This window comes from Cetorhinus maximus, chromosome 7 (assembly GCF_964194155.1).
Source record: "Cetorhinus maximus chromosome 7, sCetMax3.hap1.1, whole genome shotgun sequence".
NCBI classification, from domain to species: domain Eukaryota; kingdom Metazoa; phylum Chordata; class Chondrichthyes; order Lamniformes; family Cetorhinidae; genus Cetorhinus; species Cetorhinus maximus.
This window is the reverse complement of record NC_135885.1, coordinates 63,822,914-63,848,418: the sequence shown is the minus strand read 5'-3', so window position 1 is coordinate 63,848,418 and position 25,505 is coordinate 63,822,914. Positions and strand designations below refer to the sequence as shown.

Genomic DNA, 25,505 nt, shown 5'->3' with positions numbered 1-25,505 from the left:
TATACACTTTTGTAGATAGTAAGACTTGTACCTTAGGTAATGGTCATTGGGGCCATTAATATTGTTCCATTAAACCAAAGTCTCTAAAGATGCAGTAGTTTCTGTCCAGCAGTAGCCATCCAGTCACCACTTGACAATCATAAGTTAGCTCTTCAGCAAGCAGGAAATCAACCTCTTAAATCCCCTTTAAAAGCCATTTGTTTGGTTGGAAAGCTGTGTGCCAAGGTTTTTTGAAAATGAGACAAAAGATGTGCTTTACAGTCAGGAAAATGTTAGGAACATTGCAGTTTGTCATGGGAGTATATTCTTACCTCAATTGTGAACTTGGAATAAGAGTACAATTGTCATTAATTTAAGCCATTAAAATTGAGAAATTAAAATTTTCCTTTAATTTAAATGTTAACAGTCCTCATGTAATTAAGTTTCAAGTGCTACAACACTGGTGTTTTCCCAGATGATTATTCTTTGTAAACCCTATACAATGCAGTTAAAAGTGGTGGTGGATAATCAGGCAACTAATGAAAGGATACTTCATGAACATCTCCATCTTCGAATATGGCACAGCCCACATAGTACAAGAGATAAGACTGAAGTGTTGGAAAGAGTCTTCAGACAAAAGTGGCAAATGAACAATCTTATGCTGGCTGCTCTTGACCTGCCCCAGCATCACAGACGTGACAAGTAGCTGAGTACACTGAACAGCAGAGGCCTCTTACATCATCATGGCACAAATGCTGAAAACCTCCATGCCTAAACCCACTAGTCAAACTATACTAGTACAACTATGATGCTGACAGTTACCTAACAATGTGGAAAATTGCCCAGGTATCAAGTAAAATTTAATCTGGCTAATTACTGCACTATTGGCCTGCTCAAGTCAGCAATGTGATGGAGTCATCAAGAGTTAGTACTAGCAAGTACAATTTCTCATCAATAACCATCTGACATCCTCATATAAAGTTCCACTAGAACCATTTAGCATCTGACCTAGTCACAATCGTGGTCCAAAAATGGGCACAAGGGTTGAATGCAAGGTGACAGCCTTACCTATGATAGAAGGCAGCAATTGATTGAAAATAGCACCTTGGACCCCTAACAAAACTGAAATCAATGGGAACACCCTGCAGTGACTAGGATCCTACCTACCACACAGGAAAACGGCTGAGGTTGTCAGAGGCTGATCATTGCTCCTCCAGGAAATCACAGTGGGTGTTCTTCACAGTTGCATTCTTGGACCAACTATTTTCAGTTGCATTATTATCATACAAACATATGAATTAGGAGGAGTAGGCCACTTGACCCCCTCAAGTCTCCTCCACCATTCAATAAGTTAATGGCTAATCTAATTTCTCCACATTCCCACCTACCCTGATAACCTTTCACCCCTTATCAAAAATCTATCTAGGTCTGCCTTAAAATATTCAAAGATTCTGCTTCCACCACCTTTTGAGGAAAAGAGTTCCAGAGGCTCACGACCCTCTGAGAAAAAAATTCTCATTTTTGTCTTAAATGTGCGATCCCTTATTTTTAAACAGTGACCCCTGGTTCTAGATTCTCCTACAAGAGGAAGCATGCTTTCCACATCCACCCCTCGGGATCTTATGTTTCAGTCAAGTCACCTCTTCTAAACTCCAGTGGATACAAGCCCAGCCTGTCCAATCTTCCCTTGTAAGACAACCTGCCCATTCAGGTATTAGGCTAGGGAACCTTCTCTGAACTGCTTCCAAGGCATTTACATCCTTTCTTAAATAAAGATGTGTTTTCACCAATGCCCTGTATAACTGAAGCATAACCTCCCTGCCTTTGTATTCAATTCCCCATGCAATAAATGATAATATTCTATTAACCTTAATTATTTGTTATACCGGCATGCTAACCTTTTGCAATTCACACACTAAGACACCCAGATCCCTCTGCATCTCAGTGCTCTGCATTTTCTCACTATTTTGATAATATGCTTCTTTATTCTTCCTGCCAAAATGGACAATTTCACATTTTCCCACGTTATATTCCATTTGTCAGATCTTTGCCCACTCACTTGTTACACACTCATTGAGTAAGGATGTTCACCAACAATTTGATTCCATTCATAACTTCTTTGGTAATGCAGCAGCCTATGTCGGTCTGCAACTGGACCGAGTCCATATCCAGACTTGAGTAGACAAATGGCAGCTAACATTTGTGCCACAAGTGTCAAGCAATGACCATCTCCAATAAAGTATTGCCCAACTACCTCCAATATTCTGGGGTCACTATCAACCAGAAGCTTAACTAAACCAGCTGTAGAAATATCTAGTATTATGAGCTACCAGCATTAGGAAAAGGTGAGGTGATGTTTTCTGGAATAATCACCCCTCCTGACCTCTCACTACGTTACCATTTACATGGTTCAACTCAGGTGGGGTGATGGACAACTTATAACCTACCTGCCTGGCTGCAGCCACAACAAAACCCAGGGAACTTGGCAGAATTCCAGATAATGTCAAGGGCTTGGTCAATGCCACATCTATCGAATTCAATGTCCACTCCTGCCACTGGCAGTGTTGTTGTAGTATGTACTAACAGGATGTAATACAGCAATTCACCAAACTTTCTGCTGATCATTCATTGTCCCTGGTTCAAAATGCTGGAATTTGTTATCTAATAGCATTGTGGGAACATCACCTCTACAAGAACTAAACCAATTCAAGAAGGCCCTCCACTTTTTCACAACAACTAGGAATGGAAAATAAAACTTAGTCTTGCAGTGTCATCCACATCCTGAAAACAAATTAAGTTTATTAGGATAGCCATTTTATTAGCCCCCGTGCACAGATCAGTAATTTACATAGGTTTCAATATAGTCTTAAAATGTTTTGTGTAAAAATTTAACATTTAAAAAACATTATCACAGAACCTTCTGTATACTATTGTCAAACTGAATTCAAATTACTAGTACTTTCCAAATTATTTTTGTAAACTCATACAGTTCTGGCACAGAAATATTGAGCAATATGACCCATACAAAGATATACACATAGCTAAGTTAAAACCTGCCATCAATCAAGTATTTCTGGGAAAACACTGAAGTGACAATAAATGCATTTTTTCCCCCCCCCCAAGTTAAATAATTCTATAAAGTTTCTGCTATTGAAAATTTATATAAGTATGACATTGGAGCAGGAGTAAACAAAATGGCCCCAATGAGACCATTCTGCCATTCAATAAGATGGCTGATTATCTGCCTCAACTTCAGTTTCCCGCCCACTCCCCATATGCCTTGATTTCCTGAGAGATCAAAAATCTTTCTATCTCAGCCTTGAATATATCGAATAATGAAGCATTCACAACCTTCTGGGATGGATAATTCCAAAGATTCACAACCCTGAGCGAAGAATTTCTCCATCTCAGTCCTAAATGATTGACCTTCTTATTTTGAATTTGTGTCCATGTTCTAGATTCCCCATATAAGGAAAACAAGCTCTCAGTATCTACCCTGTCAAGCCCCTTCAGAATCTTGTATGTTTCAATGAGATCAACTCTCATTCTTTTGAACTCGGAAGTATTGGCCCAATTTACTCAGCCTCTCATTAGAGGACAACTATTTCACCTCAGAGACCAATGAAGTGAACCTTTGCTGTATTGCTTCCAAGTCAAGTATTTCCTCCCTTAAATCTAAAGACCAAAACTATACATAGTACTCCAGGTGTGGTCTCACCAAAGCCCTGTATAATTGTAGCAAGACTTCCTTATTTTCGTACTCCAGTCCCTTGCAATAAAGGCCAACATGCCACTTGCTTTCCCAATTGTTGTTGTACCTGCATGCTAACCTCCTGTGTTCCTTGTGCAAGTACACCCAAGTCTCTTTGATCATCAACATTTAGAAGTTTCACATCTTTTTAAAACAAATCTGCTTTTCTATTCTTATTAATAGATTTGTTTGTCAATTTGTTAGAGACGTGATGAATATAAAAAGATTTGTATTTATACAGTGTTTTTCACAACCTCCAGACATTTCAAAAAGTGCTTCACAGGCTATGAATTACTTTTGAAGTATAGTCACTATTGTGTAATGTACGAAATCTTCTTCAGTTCTCTCCCTATAGGCAGGTTCTTGGCGAACCACAGCAAAATGCCATGATTTTCACTGTGGGTAGGGGGAGGAAGGCTGGCCCCAAATCTATCGCAGCTGGAATAGGGATCGAACCTTGTGCTGTGGGCGCTAAATTGATCCATATTCTAGCTGTCTTCCCAACTGAACTAACTGGCCCCCCAATTTCGGAAAATGCAGCAGCCAATTCGCATACAGCAAACTCCCATAAACGGCAGGGTGATAATGACCAGAAAATCTGATTTTGTGATGTTGATTGAGGGATAAATATTGGCCAGGACAAATGTCACATTACCTGATCATTAATTAGAAGGATCTGATGGATGATACAATGGGTGAGGGGAAAGAAAGGGATGGGATAATGTACAGAGACAAGAGACAGGAGTCAGAAACGTAGTCAGTATGGAAGCATTGAGCAGGGTGTAGTTATCTGGGAGAATAAGGGGTGAAGGCAGGATATTATGTGATGAGAATATGGGTGGAGAAAGGAGAGGGTTGTTAGGCACAGAAAGTTTGGCTGGACTGTGTAAGGTAGTAAGTTGTGGGACCACTGGGGAGAAAGTTACTGGGCATGACAGGACAGGGAAAGAAAGAGGTGATGAGCTGCTGACAAAAACTTACCACTTGGGGTTTTTGAGGGCTGCGCAGGGCGGTAAAGAGTGAGTTGGAATGAGCAGTTTCAGTGAGAGTAGGCACATCATTGAGATCTCAGGAAAGGTGAGGGTGAGGGGGTGGGTGGCTGGGAAGCAATGTCTTAGGCCTAATGTGGCAGGGTTGGGGAACATGCAATGGCGAGGCCAGAATGGGTACGGATGAAGACAGCTGAGATCCCATGTGGTTGAAGAGGTGGCAGGGGAGGAAATCAAGAACAGGCAAATGTTTACATTGCAGAATGGGCGAGATAGAGCAAGGCTTAGAGTATACTGCCAAAGAGCCACCTTGTTTATCTATACAACAGTGACTGCACTTCACAAAAAGACTAATCCAGTGGTTGACAAGTGCTTTTTGATGTGATATCATATAATTGCAGGTTTGTTCTTTGCTTAGTTTAGAAAGACTGTAATGTAAGCACAATCAGTATATCTCTCATACATATGTCACAACTTAAAACAACCTCACAGTTGTGACAGAAATAGGATGGTATGACCATTTTATAAGCGCAGGAAGACACACTATACATAACATTTCTATCATGGGATAATAAATAAATATGCATTGTGCAAATTTCTGTCTTCAGGGAATGACTCTTATGGGTTACAGTTTTGCAGGCAGCGGGTGATCTCAAGTACCTTCCTCACATGCATGTTCTTAATCTGTGAATCTAGATGCCGACTGTCAGCAGGCTCTTTGAATGTCTTTATCTGTCATCCACATGCAATTAGTGGCAAACAGAAGTGACTGGAGCATGATCTAGAACAGGAAATATGATTTTAAATTCCCTGTCTCTATACCATTCCAACTACCGTCTTGGCTAAGGTTAGGAAAGTCAGCACAGACTAAATTTCAAATTCCTGAGACCTATTTTGTGCTTCACAAGATGCAGCAACATTTGGGTTACTTCATCTGATATTGGCGATAAATTTTAATCTTGAGGTTGAAATCTTCTTTTTATCACATACATACTATATTTCCTGGAACTAGTTATTGCACAAAATTCTTGTTGATGGCACATTTAAATCATGAACCACAGTGGCTGAGGAAATTTATACGGTGAGCAACTTAGCCTTAATTGCCATGAAATTGACAGTTTGTATCCCAGGTGTCTGCTGAGTTTTCTGATTAATCAAGGCAATGGTTAAGATATTAAAACTAGCCTCAGAACTTGCAGCTTAGGGAGGGAAAATCAGAATGCATTCCCATTTCTGGTCATTTTCCATTGGGATGGTGGGGGGAATTGCAAATGTGTGGATGGCAGTTGAGGCCAGGGTTGGGATGAGCTGCTGTTCCCATCATGGGTGCACAGCCTGCTGGCATTCACTGTCAAGACTCTGACATTGCAGGTACGAGAGGGGAACCAGCACCCACAAAACTGTAGTCCAACAAAGAGAAGCATAGGGAGAAATAAAGAATATATACAGCAACTGGCATTAGACATTAATGACCCATTATTACACCTTTGCCCATATTTTTCTTCAAAAAGGTCACAATACTTAGCAATGCTTTCTGCAATTTCTTAATGCAACTTGACTTTAGCCTCTGTGGTTTTATTGAGTTTTGAATGCATAGACGTCATAAGGAAGATGGCCAGTAAAGCTAAGGCTGCTCCAAGTCTTGGTGGACCGCACACGCTGAATTCCTGAACAATCCCAGAAAGCAAGGGGGCAAGTATACGTGCAACAGCAGTCACTGATTGACCAGCTCCTATCAACGTACCTCTGGCTTGCCCCCCACCTTGGCTCAGTCCCATGTCAATGATGCACAATCGGCCAATAGTGGTTGAAAACCTCAAAACAGTTGAGCACAATACAACTACCTGTATGGATGTTGCAACAGAGTACATCGCCATCATGCAGCACGTGAGGATGCTCGAATGTAACAGCAGTAAGATAATTTTGTTATTATAGAGTCTGGTTACAGGGCCAGCTATAAAACTTGATAGAACTCCAATTACTCCACTGTAACTGATGAGATATCCTATTAGTCTGGGTGTCACCTTAAATCTTTCTTCAACAGCAAGAACAAAATTGCTGTAATACAGGAGACTAGCTAAGGCCATCAGAAACCTTACCAGGAAGACATCCCACAGATTAGAATGAATCAGTACTTTTATATTTTCTCCCACTGACAAACACTGACTCCAGACAGAATTTAATGTTTTGTGTCTTGCCACTCCATTGGTTGCTGTAACGGCTGGGTCAGTGGTGCTATTCTTAATTTTTTCTTTCCATAAAGTAGTGCATTTGGTTTCACAATTCATTTCTGTTGTTAAGTGCAGTTCTTTTGTTGGAATATACAACCACTCTTTGTGAGGCAATCTCCAGGCAACACCTATAACAGTAAAATATAGTTAAACAGTAAATCTACACACAATGCAACATAATCTCTGATATTGGTATTTAACTACAACAATGTATATATCCACAGCAGTCCTTATGTGCAGCGTGATGTCTGAGAGCTGGTGGACAAGAAGCAAGCACAGCAGGAAGGGCAGGCCAAGGCAAGTGACATTTCAGAGGTTCAAAGAATTAATTTTTTTTTTTAAACAGATTAACTGTGGAAGAGGTAGGTTTAAGGTCAAGCAATAAACAAACCTTCTGCATCTCTAGGCGTAACCCGAGTTAGAGATTGATGGAGTCAAAGCAAACGGCTGTGGGAGTTGAGGGTGGGTTCAGTTTGACAAAATTTGGCTTGAGAATGTTTTGGCACATATCCTAATTTTGAGTAGATAGACTGAAACATTGCCTGGGGAGCTCAGTGTAGGAGGCTGAGATAAAAAGCTGAATATTATAAATAGAGGTGTTGGCATAGTGGTATTGTCACTGGACTAGTAACCAAGAGACCCAGGGTAATACTCTGGGGACCCGGGTTCGAGGGTTCGAATCCCACCACAGCAGATAGTGGAATTTGAATTCAATAAAAATCTGGAATTAAAAGTCTAACAATGATCTGGTTCCCTAATGTCCTTTAGAGAAGGAAGTCTGCTGTCCTTACCTGGTCCGGCCTACATGTGATGCCAGTCCTACAGCAATGTGGTTGGCTCATAAAAATGCCCTCTGAACAAAGGCAATTAGGGATGAGTAATGTTGCCCACATCCCAGGCATGAATAAAAAAATTATGTAAAAGGATGGTTTATTCACTTCAAATCTGATGTTTTCTTTTCTTTTAAGGCTTCCCTGGTGGCTACTGTAAAACTGAAACCCATGTATCTTATCTGTATTGATATAATTATTATAGGAAATGAGCCAGAGTTAAACATGAAGCAGCTAGTGAATGCAGTAAAAATGTTTATATACATTATATCTGTAATTATCTGTATTCATCAGGAGCCATGGTCTGACTGAAGTATGGAAAGTTATCACAGTGCCTTTAATTCATATTCTAAAGCATTATTTGCAAATGATTTACCATTTGCAGTTATTCCAAACTGATTAGCAGCAGTTTGTAGATGTGAAATACAATTCACTGGGACCTGGACTCTGATCAACACAAAGAACAGAATGCACTGGGCTCCTTCAAAAGTGACATGTTCTATAACCACAAGCCCTATTTTAGTAGGAACCTCTTTTGCAGAGTTATGAATCACATTAGACGAGGAAAAGAAAGAGGTTTCCAAAAGTGGCCTTATGAGAGTACAGGACTGATGGGCTTCACTTGAACAGAAATAGGGCTTATGTCAGTCTCGTAAGTGCTAGCAAGGGGAAAAAGGAATGGGTGGCAGAATTAATAAAGGATTCTCTCACAGCACTACAGAAAAATAATGAGTAATTTTTTTAATTCATTCATGGGATGTGGGCATCGCTGGCTAGGCCATTGCCCATCCCTAATTGCCCTTGTTCAGGGGGCATTTTAAGAGTCAATCACATTGCCGTGGGTCTGGAGTCATACGTAGGCCAGACCAGGTAAGGACGGCAGCTTTCCCTCCCTAAAGGGCATTAGTGAACCAGATAGGTTTTTATGACAATCGGCAATGGTTTCATGGTCATCATCAGACTTCTAACTCCAGATTTTTATTGAATTCAAATTTCACCATCTGCCGTGATGGGATTCGAACCCAGGTCACCAGAGCAATACCCGCTGTCTCTGGAATACTAGTCCAGTGACAATACCACTATGCCACCACCTCTCAAGAAGGCAGTTCACCACCACCTTCTCAAGGGCAATTAGGGATGGGCAATAAATGCTGACCTAGCCACCAACGCCCACATCCCGTAAATGAATAAAAAAATTAGGTAGGGAAATGGTACAATTCTTCCTATTGTTACAGGCCACCAAAATAATGGGCTCAAATAATGGGAGATTTGCAAGAAAGTTTAACTCAAAATAGACTGGAATAAATGTAATGCATGTGTTAAACTGGGAAACACCTTTCAAATCCATCCAAGACTGCTTCTTGGATCAATATGTTTCTGGACCAAGAAAAAGGAAGCATTGCTGGATTTAGTTCTGGAAATGAAGTGGGACGTGAAAGTAGGAGAAAAAATATGCATTAGTGGCCACACACAATAAAAATAGAAAAGGATAATGAAGAGTTAAAGATAAGGGTGTTGGGAAAAGAAGTCCACTGAGATAAAAGGGGGTACAGCTCAAATTAACCAGACAGAAGATTATAGCAAGATGACAAAAACATAGTCAGATGGTCAGGGGAGGCAGTAACCGGGGGTGGGGGGGAGTCAGTATAGCTAGTATAACTACCAGGAGTTAGAACTGGTTTTAATCCTTCTGACTTATCCTGGGTAACTACTTTACAAAGTAAGTCAGAACTATCTGAAGTCTCCAGCTCCAAATCAGAGCTTCGGAGGGCTCCGGACACAGGGTAATTGCCGAATGGAAGTTGAAATGTCCCAGACAATTCCCATGCAGTCAGTGCGTGGGAACTTCCAAAGGCTCCCCAGCCACCTGGGATCTTTCTGGCACAAGTAACTGCAAAGTAGAGGAGGTAAAAAAGGAATATTTTAACTGGGAATATACCCATATTCTGTACAAAGGAAACGTACCTGCATTCACAAGGAAAATTAAACTGCACATAAAGGAAGCTGTGTAGTAACCTCCATCCAGCTCAACAAGATATCCACTAAGTACAGGGCCCAGGATGAATCCCACACTAGAAGCTGCACTAAGCCTTCCCATCACTTGGGGACGTTCATGTTCAGGAATCAGGTCTGACAGAAGAGCTTTCAAAATAGATTGAGTATGTTTGAAGATACCTGTAGGTACAGAATAAATAAATATACCAGTTAAAGAGGATACAGAGATATTAAACGAGGAGATATTAATACAAGGAGACAATTTTATTTTTTCATTTTAATTATATGAATATTTGCTAGATGGGATATACAATCATGCACATCACTGCAGCACTGCAGGGTGGATCTCAGGCAAATCAACAAAGTAGAGAGTGAAATTCAGAGGGAATCTTAACTCCCTGTTTCTTTTGCCTGCCACCAAAGTACATTTGGGAGCTCAGTTGGTTAGAAGGTCAGCGTGTAGATCAGATTAACCTGAACAACATGGTTTCGATCCCCATTCTAGCTGAGGCAGATTCAGAGTTTGCCTCCTCGCCTCAGCCATGGTATATAAATCACAGTACTTTGCCGTGGTTCAGCAAATAATCACCAAGGAACTGCCTTCAGGCAGAGAACTCAAGAAGAAGAAACCACTTTTATTTTACCTTTCCAATGCTGATGCGGCCTTGTTATTAGCAGCACTATCTCCTTGAAGGGAGAGCCAAACTATTAAGTCATGAGTTTTATTGATGCCTCTATGGCTAACACTTTCCTAAGCAATAACGAGAACTTGAGTATTGCTTAAGAAAAGGAAACTTTATGTTGTATGAGAAAAGAGTGCTGATTGGTTGGCAAGTGGACACTGATTGGTAGAAGTATTGCCATGGAGAATGCACCAGTTCATGGTGACTGACAATTAACTGCTATGCATTGTTTGAAATTTAAACCAGGCAACTTGACTCTGGTTAAAGCATTGCCCTGAGGAATGAACCAGCGAACGGCTAACACCTATTTTGTTTAGCTGAAACAGGTGCAATGTTTGTACATGTTCTTTCTGTCTGCTCCCCCTGACATTGGTGTTCTTGCAATTGTCCTGGTGAGTGCAAGATGAAAAGCTTCGACAAAATGTCTTCTTTCAGCAATACTCAAGTTCTGCACTACCAAACAACAAAAAAATAATTGGAATTGTTGGCAATGTGGAGGTGCAAAGGTTTTCTGACTGCTGGCAGGTCAAGTGCTTCAGCTCAGCCTTACAGGTCAGTGAAAGGGATTTCCACTCAGAGCATCAGTGGCAGCCTGACAACAGAGCATCCACCTACCCTGATCACAGCTGGAGTGTGGTTTGGGAACACAAATAAAATAGTACAATGATGCACAGAAAACAGTAAATATTCTTATAATGACTAAACACTTTCATTATTCTTTTCTTTAATGCATTTTGAACATGAGAATCACAGAATCACAGTGCAGAAGAGGCCCTTCGGCCCATCGAGTCTGCAACGACATGTGAGAAACACCTGACCTACCTACCTAATCCCATTTACCAGCACTTTGCCCAGAGCTTTGAATGTTATGACGTGCCAAGTGCTCATCCAGGTACTTTTTAAAGGACGGAAGGCAATCCGCCTCCACCACCCTCCCATTCAGTGCATTCCAGCCCCTCCCCACCCTCCAGGTAAAAAAGTTTTTCCTCACATTCCCCCTAAACCTCCTGCCCCTCACCTTGAACTTGTGTCCCCTCGTGACTGAGCCTTCAACTAAGGGGAACAGCTGCTCCCTATCCACCCTGTCCATGCCCTTCATAATCTTGTACACCTCGATCAGGTCGCCCCTGTCTTCTCTGCTCCAACGAAAACAACCCAAGTCTATCCAACCTCTCTTTGTAACTTAAATGTTTCATCCCAGGCAACATCCTGGTGAATCTCCTCTGCACCCCCTCCAGTGCAATCACATCCTTCCTATAATGTGGCGACCAGAACTGTACACAGTACTCCAGCTGTGGCCTCACCAAGGCTCTATACAACTCCAACATGATCTCCCTATTTTTGTAATCTATGCCTCGATTGATAAAGGCAAGTGTTCCATGTGCCTTTTTCACCACCCTCTAATATGCCCCTCCGCCTTCAGAGATCTATGGACACACAGGCCAAGGTCCCTCTGTTACTCAGAACTCCCTAGTGTCATGCCGTTCATTGAATACTTCCTTGTCAAGTTGCTCCTACCAAAGTGTATCACCTCACACTTTTCAGGGTTAAATTCCATCTGTCACTTATCTGTCCATTTGACCATCCTGTCTATATCTTCCTGTAGCCCAAGACACTCAACCTCACTGTTAACCACCCAGCCAATCTTTGTGTCATCTGCAAACTTACTAATCCTATCTCCCACATAGCCATCTATGTCATTTATATAAATGATGAACAATAGGGGACCGAGCACAGATCTCTCTGGTACGCCACTGGACACTGGCTTCCAGTCACTAAAGCAGCCTTCTGTCATCATCCTCTGTCTCCTACAACTGAGCCAATTTTGAATCCACCTTATCAAATTACCCTGTATCCCATGTGAATTTGCTTTCTTTATAGGTCTCCCATGTGGGACCTTGTCAAAGGCTTTGCTGAAATCCACATAAACTACATCAACTACACTACCCTCATCTACACACCTGGTCACCTCCTCAAAAAATTCAATCAAATTTGTTAGGCATGACCTCCCTCTGACAAAGCCATGCTGACTATCCCTGATCAAACCTTGCCTCTCCAAGTGGAGATAGATTCTCTCCCTCAAAATTAGATTCTCTCCTTCAGAAGCAAAATTAAATGCAAAAGCCCTAAGAGCTAAAGAAGGTGAGAACAACAAATTGTGTAGATGTTTTCAAAATTGCACATGACCTTTCATACATCTAATAGTTGGATATTGTGATTTTAATAAGTTCTGATGACATAATCAATTCAGTTTTCTGAAACAATGGCCTGAATTTTACAAAGGGCCCGTACTGCTCACCCTGCCAGGAAAAAATGTCGATCCCAAAGTGATCCACGCTAAAGAAGGCTGTCTCACAGCAATAACAGGCTCCAGGAGGCCTTAAGGATATGAGAGTGGGACCTCTGCCTCTCAGTGAGAGGAAATCCAGCCCGCGAGAGCTGCTGGCCACTCTAGCAGTACCAGCAGCACCAGAGCTCAGTAGTGGGAGCTGTGGGGACTGCAAGTAGGCCTGGGATGAAGACAGAATGGCCTCTGAAGTGCAGCAAGTCCAGAGTTCTGGATGGGGAGGGATTGGGAAGCCTGTGGGGAAGTTGGGGGGTGGGGGAGCGGTGGAGTGGAGGGGGGAGTGCGAGGGGATGGGATTTGGTGGCCAGGTGGGAACTGACAAAGGTAAAAGTAACTTCTTAGAGGTGAGGGTGCTCCCAGTGCACACACAGCATCCCCCCACTTCCAGCCTGCCTTTCAACCAGTTGAGTTAAAAAAGGGCATTTCCCACTTCTGCCTGCCCCTACCAACTGTATTATGATGTGGGCAGTGCAATATTCAGGTCAATTGGCTTGTTACAAGCTCAATTACCTGTTATTTACTCTTTTTAAAAGTGGCAGGCAGCTTGCTGAACTCAGCACCCACCTGCCTACTGTTTTTCGGGGACAGGGTCGGGGTGGGCGGGAAGCTGATGGGCTAGCCAGCTGTCATAATTTACGTGTCTCCTCTACCGAAAACATGTCCAGTAAGGGGTGTCTGTAAAATCCAGCCCAATACAGTATGCTCCAAAATCAACAAGAGGACAGGCATTAGTAGATTTAATAATGAGTAATGAGCCAGACTTGGTTAATAATCTAACAGTAAGGAACATTTATCTGACAGAAATCATAATTTGATTAAATTTACCATTAGGTCTAAAAATGAAAAACATAACACGCTTAATAAGATTCTGGATTTTGGGAAGAGTTACCTTAACGAGATATGGGATGAGGCAGAGACTGACAAACTGCAAACTGTTGAAAACTATTATTGGGGGGAACTACATAAGAACAATGGGAGCAGGGGAAAGGTGGCTGTCTAAGGCCTTTGAGCCATAGTATACCAAGGGGCTGGGGAATTTGTAGAACCCCTCAGGCTGTATGCCTAACATTGAATAGGAATACAAAAGTATTGAAATTACATTGAAGCACCTCAGAGAGGAAGGCGTTGATTGAAGAAAATGGGATTCCATTGCACTTTTTGTAATCTTACAATTTGAAATGTTTTTCCCCCAGGCAGTATGCCTGACATGGAAGGTACATTGAAAATATCAGAGGAATTACAATTGGATAGAGGTACCTAAGAGTGGATCACAGTGTATGGAGTCAGGTCAAGTTTTATGGCACTTTGTAATTTTCATGTTGAAATGTTTTGTAATGTACTTTTATAAATTTTATGAGTAAAGTATCTTTTTGGGAAAAAATTAGTTTATTACAGGATCTATACATAACCCTAAGGGGAGAGAGCTCTACTTACAAAACAAAACAGCCATGGTCCACAAGGGAGGTGAAATATAACTTTAAACTAAAAGAAAGAGCATATAAATGTGCAAGAATAGATTAAATTGAAGGGACTGGAGAGATATAAATGACCAAAGAGGAAAACAAAAAAGGGATTATGAAAAGAAACGTGTAATGGATATCAAGATTACCACTGAAGGTTAAAAGTTTCTTGTGTAGCACCACTGTGTATTAATATAATTGAGGAAAGCAGCTCACAGCACTGTCTGGCCCCGGGAATTGAAGTAGTCTGCAGATCAGTGGCGCTATGTGGACAGATTTTCAGCGCCAAAAGATATACAAATAGCATCACTGATAAACATCGTGGGAGAGCACCATTCACCAGCAGCTTAATTGGACCAGCCACATAAATATTGTGGCTACAAGAGTAAGTCAGAGGTTAGGAATTCTGCAGTGACCAGCTCACGGCCTGACTCCCCAAAGCCTTTCAGCAGTGTGCCTGAATACCTTCCACTTGCCTGGATGAGTGCAGCTTCAACATCACTCAAGAAGCTTGACACCATCCAGGACAAAGCAGCTGCTTGACTGGTATCCCATGCATCATTTAAACATTCACTCCCTCCACCATCGGTACAGCATGGTTGAAATGTGCACTCACCTATAAGATGCACTGCAGCAACTCACCAAGGCTTCTTCAACAGCATCCTACAAACTCATGACCTCTAATCCCTAGAAGGACAAGAGCAGCCAATATATGGGAACACCAACACCTGCAAGTTCCCCTCTAAGTCCCACGCAATTCTGACCTGGAAATGTGTCAACATTACTTTAATGTTATTGGATCAACCACATGGACTGGAATGGTTCAAAAAAGTGACTCACCACCACTTTCTCGAGAGCAATTAGGGATGGGCAGTAAATGCTGGCCCTGTTTTTTCCCCATTTATTCATGTGATGTAAGTGTCACTGGCAAGGCCAGTATTTATTGCCCATCCCTATCTGCTCGAGAAGGTGGTGTTGAACTGCCTTCTTGAGTCGCTGCAGTCCATGCGGTATGGGGAATTGCTGTCAGGCAAGGAGTTCTAGGATTTTGACCCAATGACATTGAAGCAATGGCGACATATTATCAACCAGAATTGTGAAAGACTTGGAGGGGAACTTGCAGGTGGTGGTTTACCATGCATCTGCTGCCCTTATCCTTCCAGGTGTGGAGCATTTGCAACCATCTTTAGCCATAAGTGCTGACTGGCTGATCCAGCTCGGCCTCCTCTTGAGGTCCCCAGCACACCAGCCTTCAGCCAACTCCATTCACTCCACATGATATCAAGAAACAGCTGAAGGCACTGGATATAATAAAGGCTTTGTCACTGAACAACATCCTGGCAGTTATGCTCCAGAACTAGACATGCCCTAGCCAAGCTGTTCCAGTACATCTACAACACTGGCTTCTACCAGACAATGTGGAATATTACCCAGGTATGCCTTGTCCACAAAAGGCAGGACAAATCCAATCTATTCAATTACCTGCATACAAGAGCAAGTCAGAGGCTGGGAATTATACAGCAAGTAACTCACCTCCTGACTCCTGTCCACCTCTACATGGCACAAGTCAGGGGTTTGATGCAAAGATCCAAGCATTAGTTTAACAATGAAAAGTTAGGATCAATGGAGGTGCCAGAGATGCCAGGGTCCATGTAAACAGATCACTAAAATCTAGTAATCAGGTACAAAAAATAATTAAATAGGCTAATGGAATGTTAGCTTTTATAGATCCAGAATATAGAGGAGCAACTTTTGCTGTAGCTATACAAAGCATTAGTGAGACCACATCTGGAGTACCGTATATAACTCTGGGCATCACAGTTTAGAAAGTATATATCGACCTTTGAAGTGCAGTGAAGATTCCCCAGAATCTAACCAGGGTTCTAAGGGTTTGATTAGGAGGAGTGATTGTGTAAACTGGATTTATATTCCCTGTAATATTGAAAGTTAAGCGATTTGATCGAAGGTTTTATAACTTAGAAAGAAACTTTTTTCGGTTAGATCAGGACAAACTTTTTCTGCTGGTGATGGAATCTAGGAAAAGGGAAAATAACCTTAAAATCAGAAACAGGCCATCCAAGAGAGAAAATTGTGCTTCTCGCAAAGGGTGGTTGATGTGTGGAGCACTCTCTGACACAAAACATTAGATACTAGTTCAAATAATAATTTTAAATCTGAGATCAACAGATTTTTGCTGGACAAGAAAGACAAAATAATTTATATTGCATTTATATAGCACCTTTCATGGCCATGAGACGTCTCAAAGTTCTTTACAGCCAATGAAGTACTTTTGAAGAGTAGTGTTGCTATTGTAACATAGGAAACATGACAAGCAATTTGCACTATTACCAAAACGAGCTGGGGAAATTATCCTGATATGCCGGCCAACATTTATCCCTCAATCAATGTGACTGAAACAGGTTATCTGGTCATTATCATGCTAATGTTTGTGGGAGCTTGCTGTGAGACATGTTTCTGTAAATTACAAATGACTACACCTCAGAAATATTCATTGACTATAAAGTGCTTTGAGACAATCTGAAGTTGACAAGTAGCAAGTAAGATTCGCACCACACAAGTGCCAGACAATGACCATCTCCAACAAGTGAGAATCTAACCATCGCCCCTTGACATTCAATGGCATTACCATTGCTGAATTCCTCGCTATCAACATCCTGGGGGTTACCATTGACCAGAAACTGAACTGGGCTAGCCATATAAATACTCTGGCTACAAGGGCAGGTCAGAGGCCAAGAATTCTGCGATGAGTAACTCACCTCCTGACTCCCCAAAGCCTGTCCACCATCTACAAGGCAGATGACAGGTGTGTGATGGAATACTCTCCACTGGCCTGGATGAGTGCAGCTCCCACAACACTCAAGGAGCTTGACACCATCCTGGACAAAGCAGCCCGCTTAGTTGGCACCACATCCTCAAGCATTCACTCCCTTCACCACCGATGCATAGTGGCAGCAGTGTGTACCACCTACAAGATGCACTGCAGGAATTCACCAAGGCTCCTTAGACAGCACCGTCCAAACCCACGACCACAACCATCTAGAAGGACAAGGGCCGCAGATAGATGAGAACACCACCACCTGGAAGTTCCCCTCCAAGTCACTCACCATCTTGACTTGGAACTATAATCGCTGTTCCTTCATGGTCACAATCCTGGAACACCCTCCCTAACAACACTGTGGATGTACCTACACCACATGGACTGCAGCGGTTCAAGGAGGCAACTCACCACCATCTTCTCAAGGGCAACTAGGGATGGGCAATAAATACTGGCCCAGCCAGCGATGAATGAAATGAATTTTTTAAAAAAAGTTATGAAAGGTGTTATATTAAGGCAAGTTGTCTGTCTGACCCCCATCCCCCAGGAGAAGACAGTTTAAGTATTATTATCCCAATAGTATTGGTAGTTTTCAGTTTAAAACCAAAAACAAGAATACCTAACTTCAGTTCACAGGTTGTAGATGAATTAAATTCACATCAGCAGAAAATACAAAGAAATCTGAGGGCTTGAAATGTACAGTGAATAAAATTAATTTATAAAATGAATTCCAACTGAAACCACATCACATTCTTAGCGTGGTGTGCCACACATTTGACATCTAAAGTTTAAAATCTTTACAGAAACAGGCAGTTTAAAAACATTTTTTTCTGGTCGTGGGACTCACTGCCAGTAACATGCAGGTTATAAAATCCCTTAAAGTGTTATTTTCAAATCTGTCAAAGAGTGCAAACAATTAGGATACCAAAGATAGAGGGGTTTTGTGTGTTCAGGTTACATACTTACCTGTGGGAATCCTAGCCAGTATTAGCAAAGGGATGCTACCAGAGATGCCTAGTAGACTGTAGCTAAATCCACTAAGTATCAAAGTGATCAGTAATGTGTTTCGTCTTCCTACAACATCACTCCAGGAACCCTAGGCAAAAGAAAAAAAAAGTTTAACTGCTTGTAATTTTAGTTACCATCTTACACTTTAATCACGATGATATCCACATTTTGAATGTGGCTCTAAGCATTCAGGAATGCTAACTCTTGTTGCCAAAACCACTGTGTGGTTCTTTCACTAATAAGAATTCTGTCCACTATCAAGGGGAAAAAAGATGGACTGATGACAGCATTTTATTGCAGCTCCACATTAGAGAATTAGAAATAACAAGATTAATTTACATTGAATTTTCTCATCTTGTAATGTTTAACAAACGGGATCACAAATACTTCTTTCAGCAATTTGGCATCGTTTTCCACTTACAAAGTTCATGGTTCCACGAGGCTGGAGACAGTAGCATGCCAAGCCTAGATAATGGGGGCCCTCTGCTGGCCAGCTGAGAGTTTACATTATCTAGGTTCAGCGAGCTATGCTAAGAACACTGAAATGGAACAGTAAACAAGCTAGGTCTCCAAGAAAAATCATCAAAAGCAGCAGCTGGTAATTTTACCGTAACCCTAACATTTAGTACAGAAGTTTTGACAGCTCTATTTTGATTGAATTTTTAGTATTAAAAAGCTATACCAATGACAAATTCTATTTCATATCTAGAGGGTATCGGATTGTACATCAGGTTGCACTCAAACTCAGACACAGGTTATAGTACTTAAAAAAACTTACCTGGTGTCTGTTGTCCTGCCCATCACAACATCCAAAATAGGGTTTATAATGAAGTAATAGAAGTACTTAATGCCTACTTCATAGAGTCATAAAAGAGTTATATAGCATAGAAACAGGCCCTTCGGCCCATCGTGTCCGTGCCGGCCATCAAGCACCTGTCTATTCTAATCCCATTTTCCAGCACTTAGCCCATAGCCCTGTGTGGTACGGTGTTTCAAGTGCTCATCTAAATACTTCTTAAATGTTGTGAGGGTTCCTGCCTCTACCACCCCCTCAGGCAATGTGTTCCAGATTCCAACCACCCTCTGGGTGAAAAAAAATTTCAAATCCCCTCTAAACCTCCTGCCCCTTACCTTAAATCAATGGCCCCTGTTTACTGACACTCTGCTAAGGGGGAAAATTTCTTCCTATCGACCCTATCGATGCCCCTCATAATTTTCTATACCTCTATCAGGTACCCCGTCAGCCTTCTCTGCTCTAAGGAAAACAACCCCAGCCTATCTAGTCTCTCTTCGTAGCTGAAATGCTCCAGCCCAGGCAATATCCTGGTGAATCTCTTCTGCACCCTCTCCAGTGCAGAAAGAATACCATTGTCAAGTGGGTTAAATCTTACCCAAAAACAAGACGGAAGTATTGATACATTTATCAACGATCTGTATAGACTCGCAGAGAACAGTGAATATGACAACTTGTGGATGAACGAATCAGGAACAGAATTGTTGTCGGAGTCTTGGCTGAAGCATTGTCTGATCACTTGGAGTCGAGAGATGATTTAACCTTAACAAAGGCAATTCAACTGCGCAGACAAGCACAGGAAGCAAAATCGATCGGTGATTTGGGGTGACAGGGAGAATCATATCCCAAAAACGACTGACTCAGTGGGGTATGTTAAATTTAAAAGCAGAGAGGTGGCTGTAAAAGAGGTTAGGCAGGGAGAGCATCCATCAACCGCTCCAGCTAACTGGAATCGTTGTGGCAGGAAAAAACACAGGGGCAAAAAATTGTCTTACCGAAGAGGCAGAGTGCCATTTTTACAGAAAGGTACTTCCAAGCTGTGTGCCACAATAAGAAGCTAGTACAGAATAAGCAAAAAGAAAAGCCTTTGAAAGGTAGCAAGATCCATGAAGTAAAAGACATCAATAATATTGAGATGGCTTTCCTTGGAGAGGTCCAGGAGTGCTGATATCCTAGTAGGGGAAACAAGACACGCTTTGAGTTAGACACAGGTGCAGCAGCTTCAGTTCTTTCTGGTGCTGAATTTTGGGTAGAGCTATCATGCATAAAACTACTTGGGACAAGAGGTATAGAACTCAAAGTCATAGGGCAACTTCAGTTATGTAGATAGATTGGAGAAGTTGGGGCTGTTCTCCTCGGAGAAGTGAAGATTGAGAGTAGATTTAATAGAAGTATTCAAAACAGTGAGAACCACTGTTCTCGGAGTAGGTAAGGATATCTGTGGTAGAAGGATCGAGAACCAGAGGGCAAAGATTTAAAGTAATTGGCAAAAGTAGTAATGGTGACATGAAAAAGAAAAACTTTTTCATACAATGAGCGGTTAGGATCCGGAATACACCACCCGAGAGTGTGGTGCAGGCAGGTTCAAATGAGGTGGTCAAGATGTAATTGGATTATTATCTGAAAAGAAAGAATGTGCAAGGCTATAGGGAGAAGGCAGAGCAATGTCACTAGGTGAATTGCTCCTTCAGAAAGCCAGCACAGACATGATGGGCCGAATGGCCTACTCCTGTGCTATAACCATTCTATGGTTCTATGATTCTAAAACTCAAGCTTACTTTCTTAGTTCAGTGTAGAAAACTTAACGTAATGTGATATTTATTATAGGGTTTATCAGTCATATATTTCTTAATTGCGTAAAATGTAAAATTGTTTGCTCATGAGGGTGATCAATCCTGAATTCAGAAATTTAATGTAGTGCTCAAATTTACAATAATCAGATAAGGATGGGTAGTGAAATTGGAGAATGCAGGTCACAAATTATAGAAAGAGTTGGACAAAATACCCACTTTTAATGTGATCTGTACAAGTGCTGGCTCCCAAGTTCAATGCCTTATACAAAGGACAGCACCTAAGTCAACAACACGCTGGAAAGAAATGGACAGCTCATCTGGTTTGGTGCATAAAGCCATTATATATGGTATTCAGCACAGAAACTGGCCATTTGGCCCAATCACTCCATGCCGTTGTTTATGCTTCACTTGTGTCTCCTCCCATTCTTCCTCATTTAACTTTATCAATATAACCCTCTATTTCTTTCTCCCTCAAATGCCTCTGCTTAATGCATCTATACTATTCGCCTCAATGACAACTTGTGGTAAAAGTTTCACTGTCCGGGTAAAGATGTTTCTTCTGAATTCCTTATTCAATTTCTTGGTGACTATCTTATATTGATGACCTCTGGTTTTTCTCTTGTTTGTACGTAGCTGTAATTCTCACAGAGTGGAAGGTTGCAGTTTGATTTTTGATCTGTGCTGTGAGCTGTTGACTAGGAGGGCATCACAAACACAAACACAGCTACTCATTAACTTGAGACTAGGGGCAGGATTTTCCCTGCTGGTTTCTGAACCCTGTCATCAGGCTCAAACGTGCATCAGAAACCCATACTGTGTGGGAAACCGTCACACATTGTGATTTTCCCTGAATTGGTCCATTCAGAGCCAGGGGGCAGGCTCACTATCCAATTAAGGATGGTGGGCAGGCTCTTGAAGCTGGAAGGCCAATTATAGGTTTTCCACCTTGAAAGCAACAGCAGAATGTCTTGGCAGGTAAGTGAGGGAGAGGGTGCTTCAAAATGGGAGGCACACTCTCTCCAACGGTTTTAAATTTAAAATAAAAAGTGGCCTTTGCAGCCAGGCCACTACAGTGGGGATTGGGGACCGGGGGACAGCATGGGGAGAGCCCCTCAACAGAGCCCATTGCAGCTGCTTTTGCACACAGGCAAGGGCTGAAAATCAAGCCCAAGGAGAGGGAATCTTGGATGACTTTCTCCTCTAACTCGCTGACCTGGATTTTGCAATGGGAACAACGATGAAACTGTCAGTAATCACCAACATTCACCAAAACTGACAGCAGCTTCTGGAGTCTGAGCATGCATAAAATAAAATGAAAATCCAGAAATTTCTGTCAGTTATTCTTCACTTCTCCAGATGGTGCGCTCTTGAGGAACAGTCTCAGACTGTAAGAATGTCAAATTTCTCCATAATGATAAACAAATTCTACATATTTTAAAATATGTATACTGTTGTAGGGTGGCCGAGTTGTAATATTAATGATAGAGTTGATCAGCAAGCACTTGTTGGGTGGAAACTTAAAAGTTTATTTACGTATACTCAGCAGCAACTACACATGCTTTCAACTCAAACTCTATCTCTGCACTGCCTCCTGAGGTAGCCCACACTATTCTCCTATTAGTTACTACAGATCATGTGATCTCTTAACAAGTATTATTCTTAAAACTACATTACACACTAAATAAAACCATAATTACTACATTCCTCCCCCTTTAACTCGGCAATACATATTATATTTACAAGTACATATTTTTCAAGACAACATAATATTTACGCTGGGTAAGGAATTTACAAGTTCAGTATTTCAGGTGGTTTCCTGGTATGTGTGGAATGTCGCAGCTTCACAACTTCAGATTCTTTGTCAGGAATCTCCTTTTCTGGAGTTGCATGAACATCAGGTGCTTCAGTGGGCACTTGCAGTTCTGTATCCTCAACTCTTAAAGGAACATCAGGCATGTCAGTCCTGGGTTGAGTATCCTCAACTGGAAACGCAGACCCGGTCATGGTCACTGGTGGAACCAAATCTTGATGATTTGTCTCTCTCTTCCTCAAATGGTCCACATGTTTACAGACGATCCACCTCCACGTGGTAAGGTAGAGGCCCAGACACCTTATTTATTTAATCTGGTAATCACTTTGGTCCTACCCCGAAGTTTTTCACGTATACTGGCTCTCCTATGGTAAATTTCCTCTTGTGACTATGCCAGTTGTGTCTAGTTTTCTGGCTTCCACCTTCCCCTCTAAATTTGGCATTATTAAGCTCAATCTTATCCTGAGATGGCGCTTCAACAATATCTCCGCAAACGTGCCACCTGTTGTTTTGTGAGGGGTAGCCCTGTAATGAAAAAGAAAGAATGCTAGCTTGGTTGTCAAGGATTCACCAGTTAGCTTTTTCATGCCTGCCTTGAACATTTGAATTGCCCTTTCGGCCAGTCTGTTTGAGGAAGGGTGGTACGGTGCCGTTTTCACGAGTGATGCTGTTGAGGCTGCTAAACTGTTGAAACTCAGCACTCGTAAATGCCGTGCTGTTATTGGAAACGGCTACTTCTGGTAGTCCGTGAATGGCAAAACTTTGACATAGTTTCTCAATTGTAGCATCTGACGTTGGTTACTTCACCACGTACGTCCAACCATTTTGAATGGACATAGGCAATGAGCAAAAACATTGACTACATTGGACCTTTCCTGGGAACAATGTGTAACCGCATCTAGGGTCTACCTGGCCACCCCTATGGGTGCAACGGAGCTGTTAATTGGCAACTTTTGCAGTTGCTGACATTGCACACCGTGCTTTACTAAACTCTGTATTTCGCCATCCATCCCAGGCCACCATAGGTAGCTGCGTGCTATGGTCTTCATTCAGGAAATTCCTGGATGGCCACTGTGTAGTTGAATTAAAAGTGGCTCCCTTCCCTTTGGAGGAACTATCATTCGTGCTCCCCACAATAAGATGCCATCCTGACTGGTTATTTCATGTCTTCTGTTGAAGTACGGTTTCATTTCATCGGATACGGGCTCCTGTGACCAACCATGTAGCACTTGTTCTCGTACCTGAGAACTCAGTCTCGACTTGTCCAGTTTCTGATCTGTCGAGCACATACCGGCGAGGAACCTAAGAAATTTAACAGTAAAACAAGTTTCTGTGGAACTGGGACATGCTCATCATTTTCTTGTGAAGGCAAACGACAAAGGGCTATTTGATTGCAAGGCCTATGTACGAAAGTGTATTCGTATGTTCTTAGAATTAAGGTCCATTGTTGTATTCTTGCTGAGGCTATGAGTGGTATAGCCTTGTCCTCACTAAACAATCCTAGCAATGGTTTGTGGTCTGAAACGATTGTAAAATGGCAGCAGTGTATGTACTTGTGAAATTTCTTGACACCAAAGATGATGGACAGGCCTTCTTTTTCTATCTGTAAGTATCCCTTTTCCGCTGTGAGGAATGTTCTTGATACGTAATCAATTGGCCGTTCCATGCAGTCACCCATCCGATGAGAGCAATGCTCCCACTCTGAAGGGAGATGCATCACATGTCAGCGCCAATTCTTTTGTCTGGTCATAATGCACTTATCGATTGTTTCACCTTTATGAAAGCTTCTTTCTGGGGCGCCTCCTAAGACTAACAATGATTCTTTGAGTAGTGAATGCAAGGGGGGCAGCACTGTGGGCAAATTGGGTAAGAACTGCCCATAATAGTTGATCATTCCTAGGAATGATTTGAATTCTGAGGTGTTCTTTGGCGCAGGTGCCTCTCTTATGGCTCTCATTTTCTCCTCAACTGGGTGCAGGCCCCGTGAATCTAACTGGTGGCCAAAATAGGTTACCTCCCTCACTTGGAACATGCACTTTTCTTTCTAGCACAGACTTTAATCTCAACCTTCTTTTTGACTTCACTGTTAGCCAGACTTCTCTCAGATGCAAGCTCAACATGTCAGAGCTCAGTGGCTGAGTCTCCCAAAATTTCATTATCTGTCTGCTTCTTGGGAAATTCTGCCACTTTTGCTTCCAAAGCCTCTTTGGCTTCATTTAGCTGATTCTTCAGCTCTTCTGTCTCTTTTGTATTTATTTGCTGCCTCCTGGAAAATTGAGCATTGTTGAGTCTTCTCTGTCAACTTATTCTTCAGTTTGTTCAGAGAAGTGCTGAATTCTCTGTTTCTCTTCTTACTTTTCTAGTGGTACAAACTTTGACCTGAGGGAATCTTGTAGTGTGTGAAGATCTTTCAACAGGTTTTCTTTTTCCCTGCGAAGACTGTTCATCTTGTCTTGAACTCTGTCATCAAGCAGGGTCCTGGAGTTCCTTCCACTGGCCTTCCCGTCTGCATTTCTTCAGGTTGTTGAGTCCACACACACTCCTTTTTCAAAACAGGAATGCTTCCAGCTTCATTTTGGAATCCCAGTGGCCAATCAAGGTTCATTTCCCTTAGCCAATTTCATCCTAGAAGGCTTGGTCCTCTGCCTCTCAATACTAACACTGGTAGCTTTGCCGATTGGCTTCCATAATGGATGGTTACTCTGCTTATGCCTTTTACTTGAGTGTCTTCACCCATATGTGTTTTTAGCTTGGCAGCTGTTTCTTCTAAACTCAATTGATGTTCATCATTATTCAGATATCTGAAGGGATGCTCCCCAATTACTGTAGTGGAAGTTCCCGTATCTACTTCCATTCTAACAGGTTTCCCATTTGCTTTCACTGTGCCAAATATTGTTTCTGTCTTTCCAACTTTCAGATTAAACAACGAGTAAATGTCAGAATTTGTTGTTTCAGGCTCTTCTACATTATAGGTTTCACTGGGCTGCTTCTTTTGTTTAC

The 25,505-nt window shown here is 41.9% G+C and overlaps 1 protein-coding gene across 1 annotated transcript in view; it reads right to left on the bottom strand.

Annotated features, from left to right (window-relative positions):
- Positions 1-2,758: 2,758 nt before the first annotated feature.
- slc67a2 (solute carrier family 67 member 2) overlaps positions 2,759-25,505 on the bottom strand; it is a 43,224-nt gene continuing 20,477 nt past the window's right edge. Inside the window, exons 4-6 of the mRNA XM_078545625.1 lie at positions 18,068-18,197; positions 9,746-9,955; positions 2,759-7,078 (exon numbers count right to left, since the gene is read on the bottom strand). Coding sequence (XP_078401751.1) covers positions 6,264-7,078; positions 9,746-9,955; positions 18,068-18,197 — 1,155 coding nt within the window. The 3' untranslated portion in view covers positions 2,759-6,263. The remainder of the gene's footprint in view (positions 7,079-9,745; positions 9,956-18,067; positions 18,198-25,505) is intronic.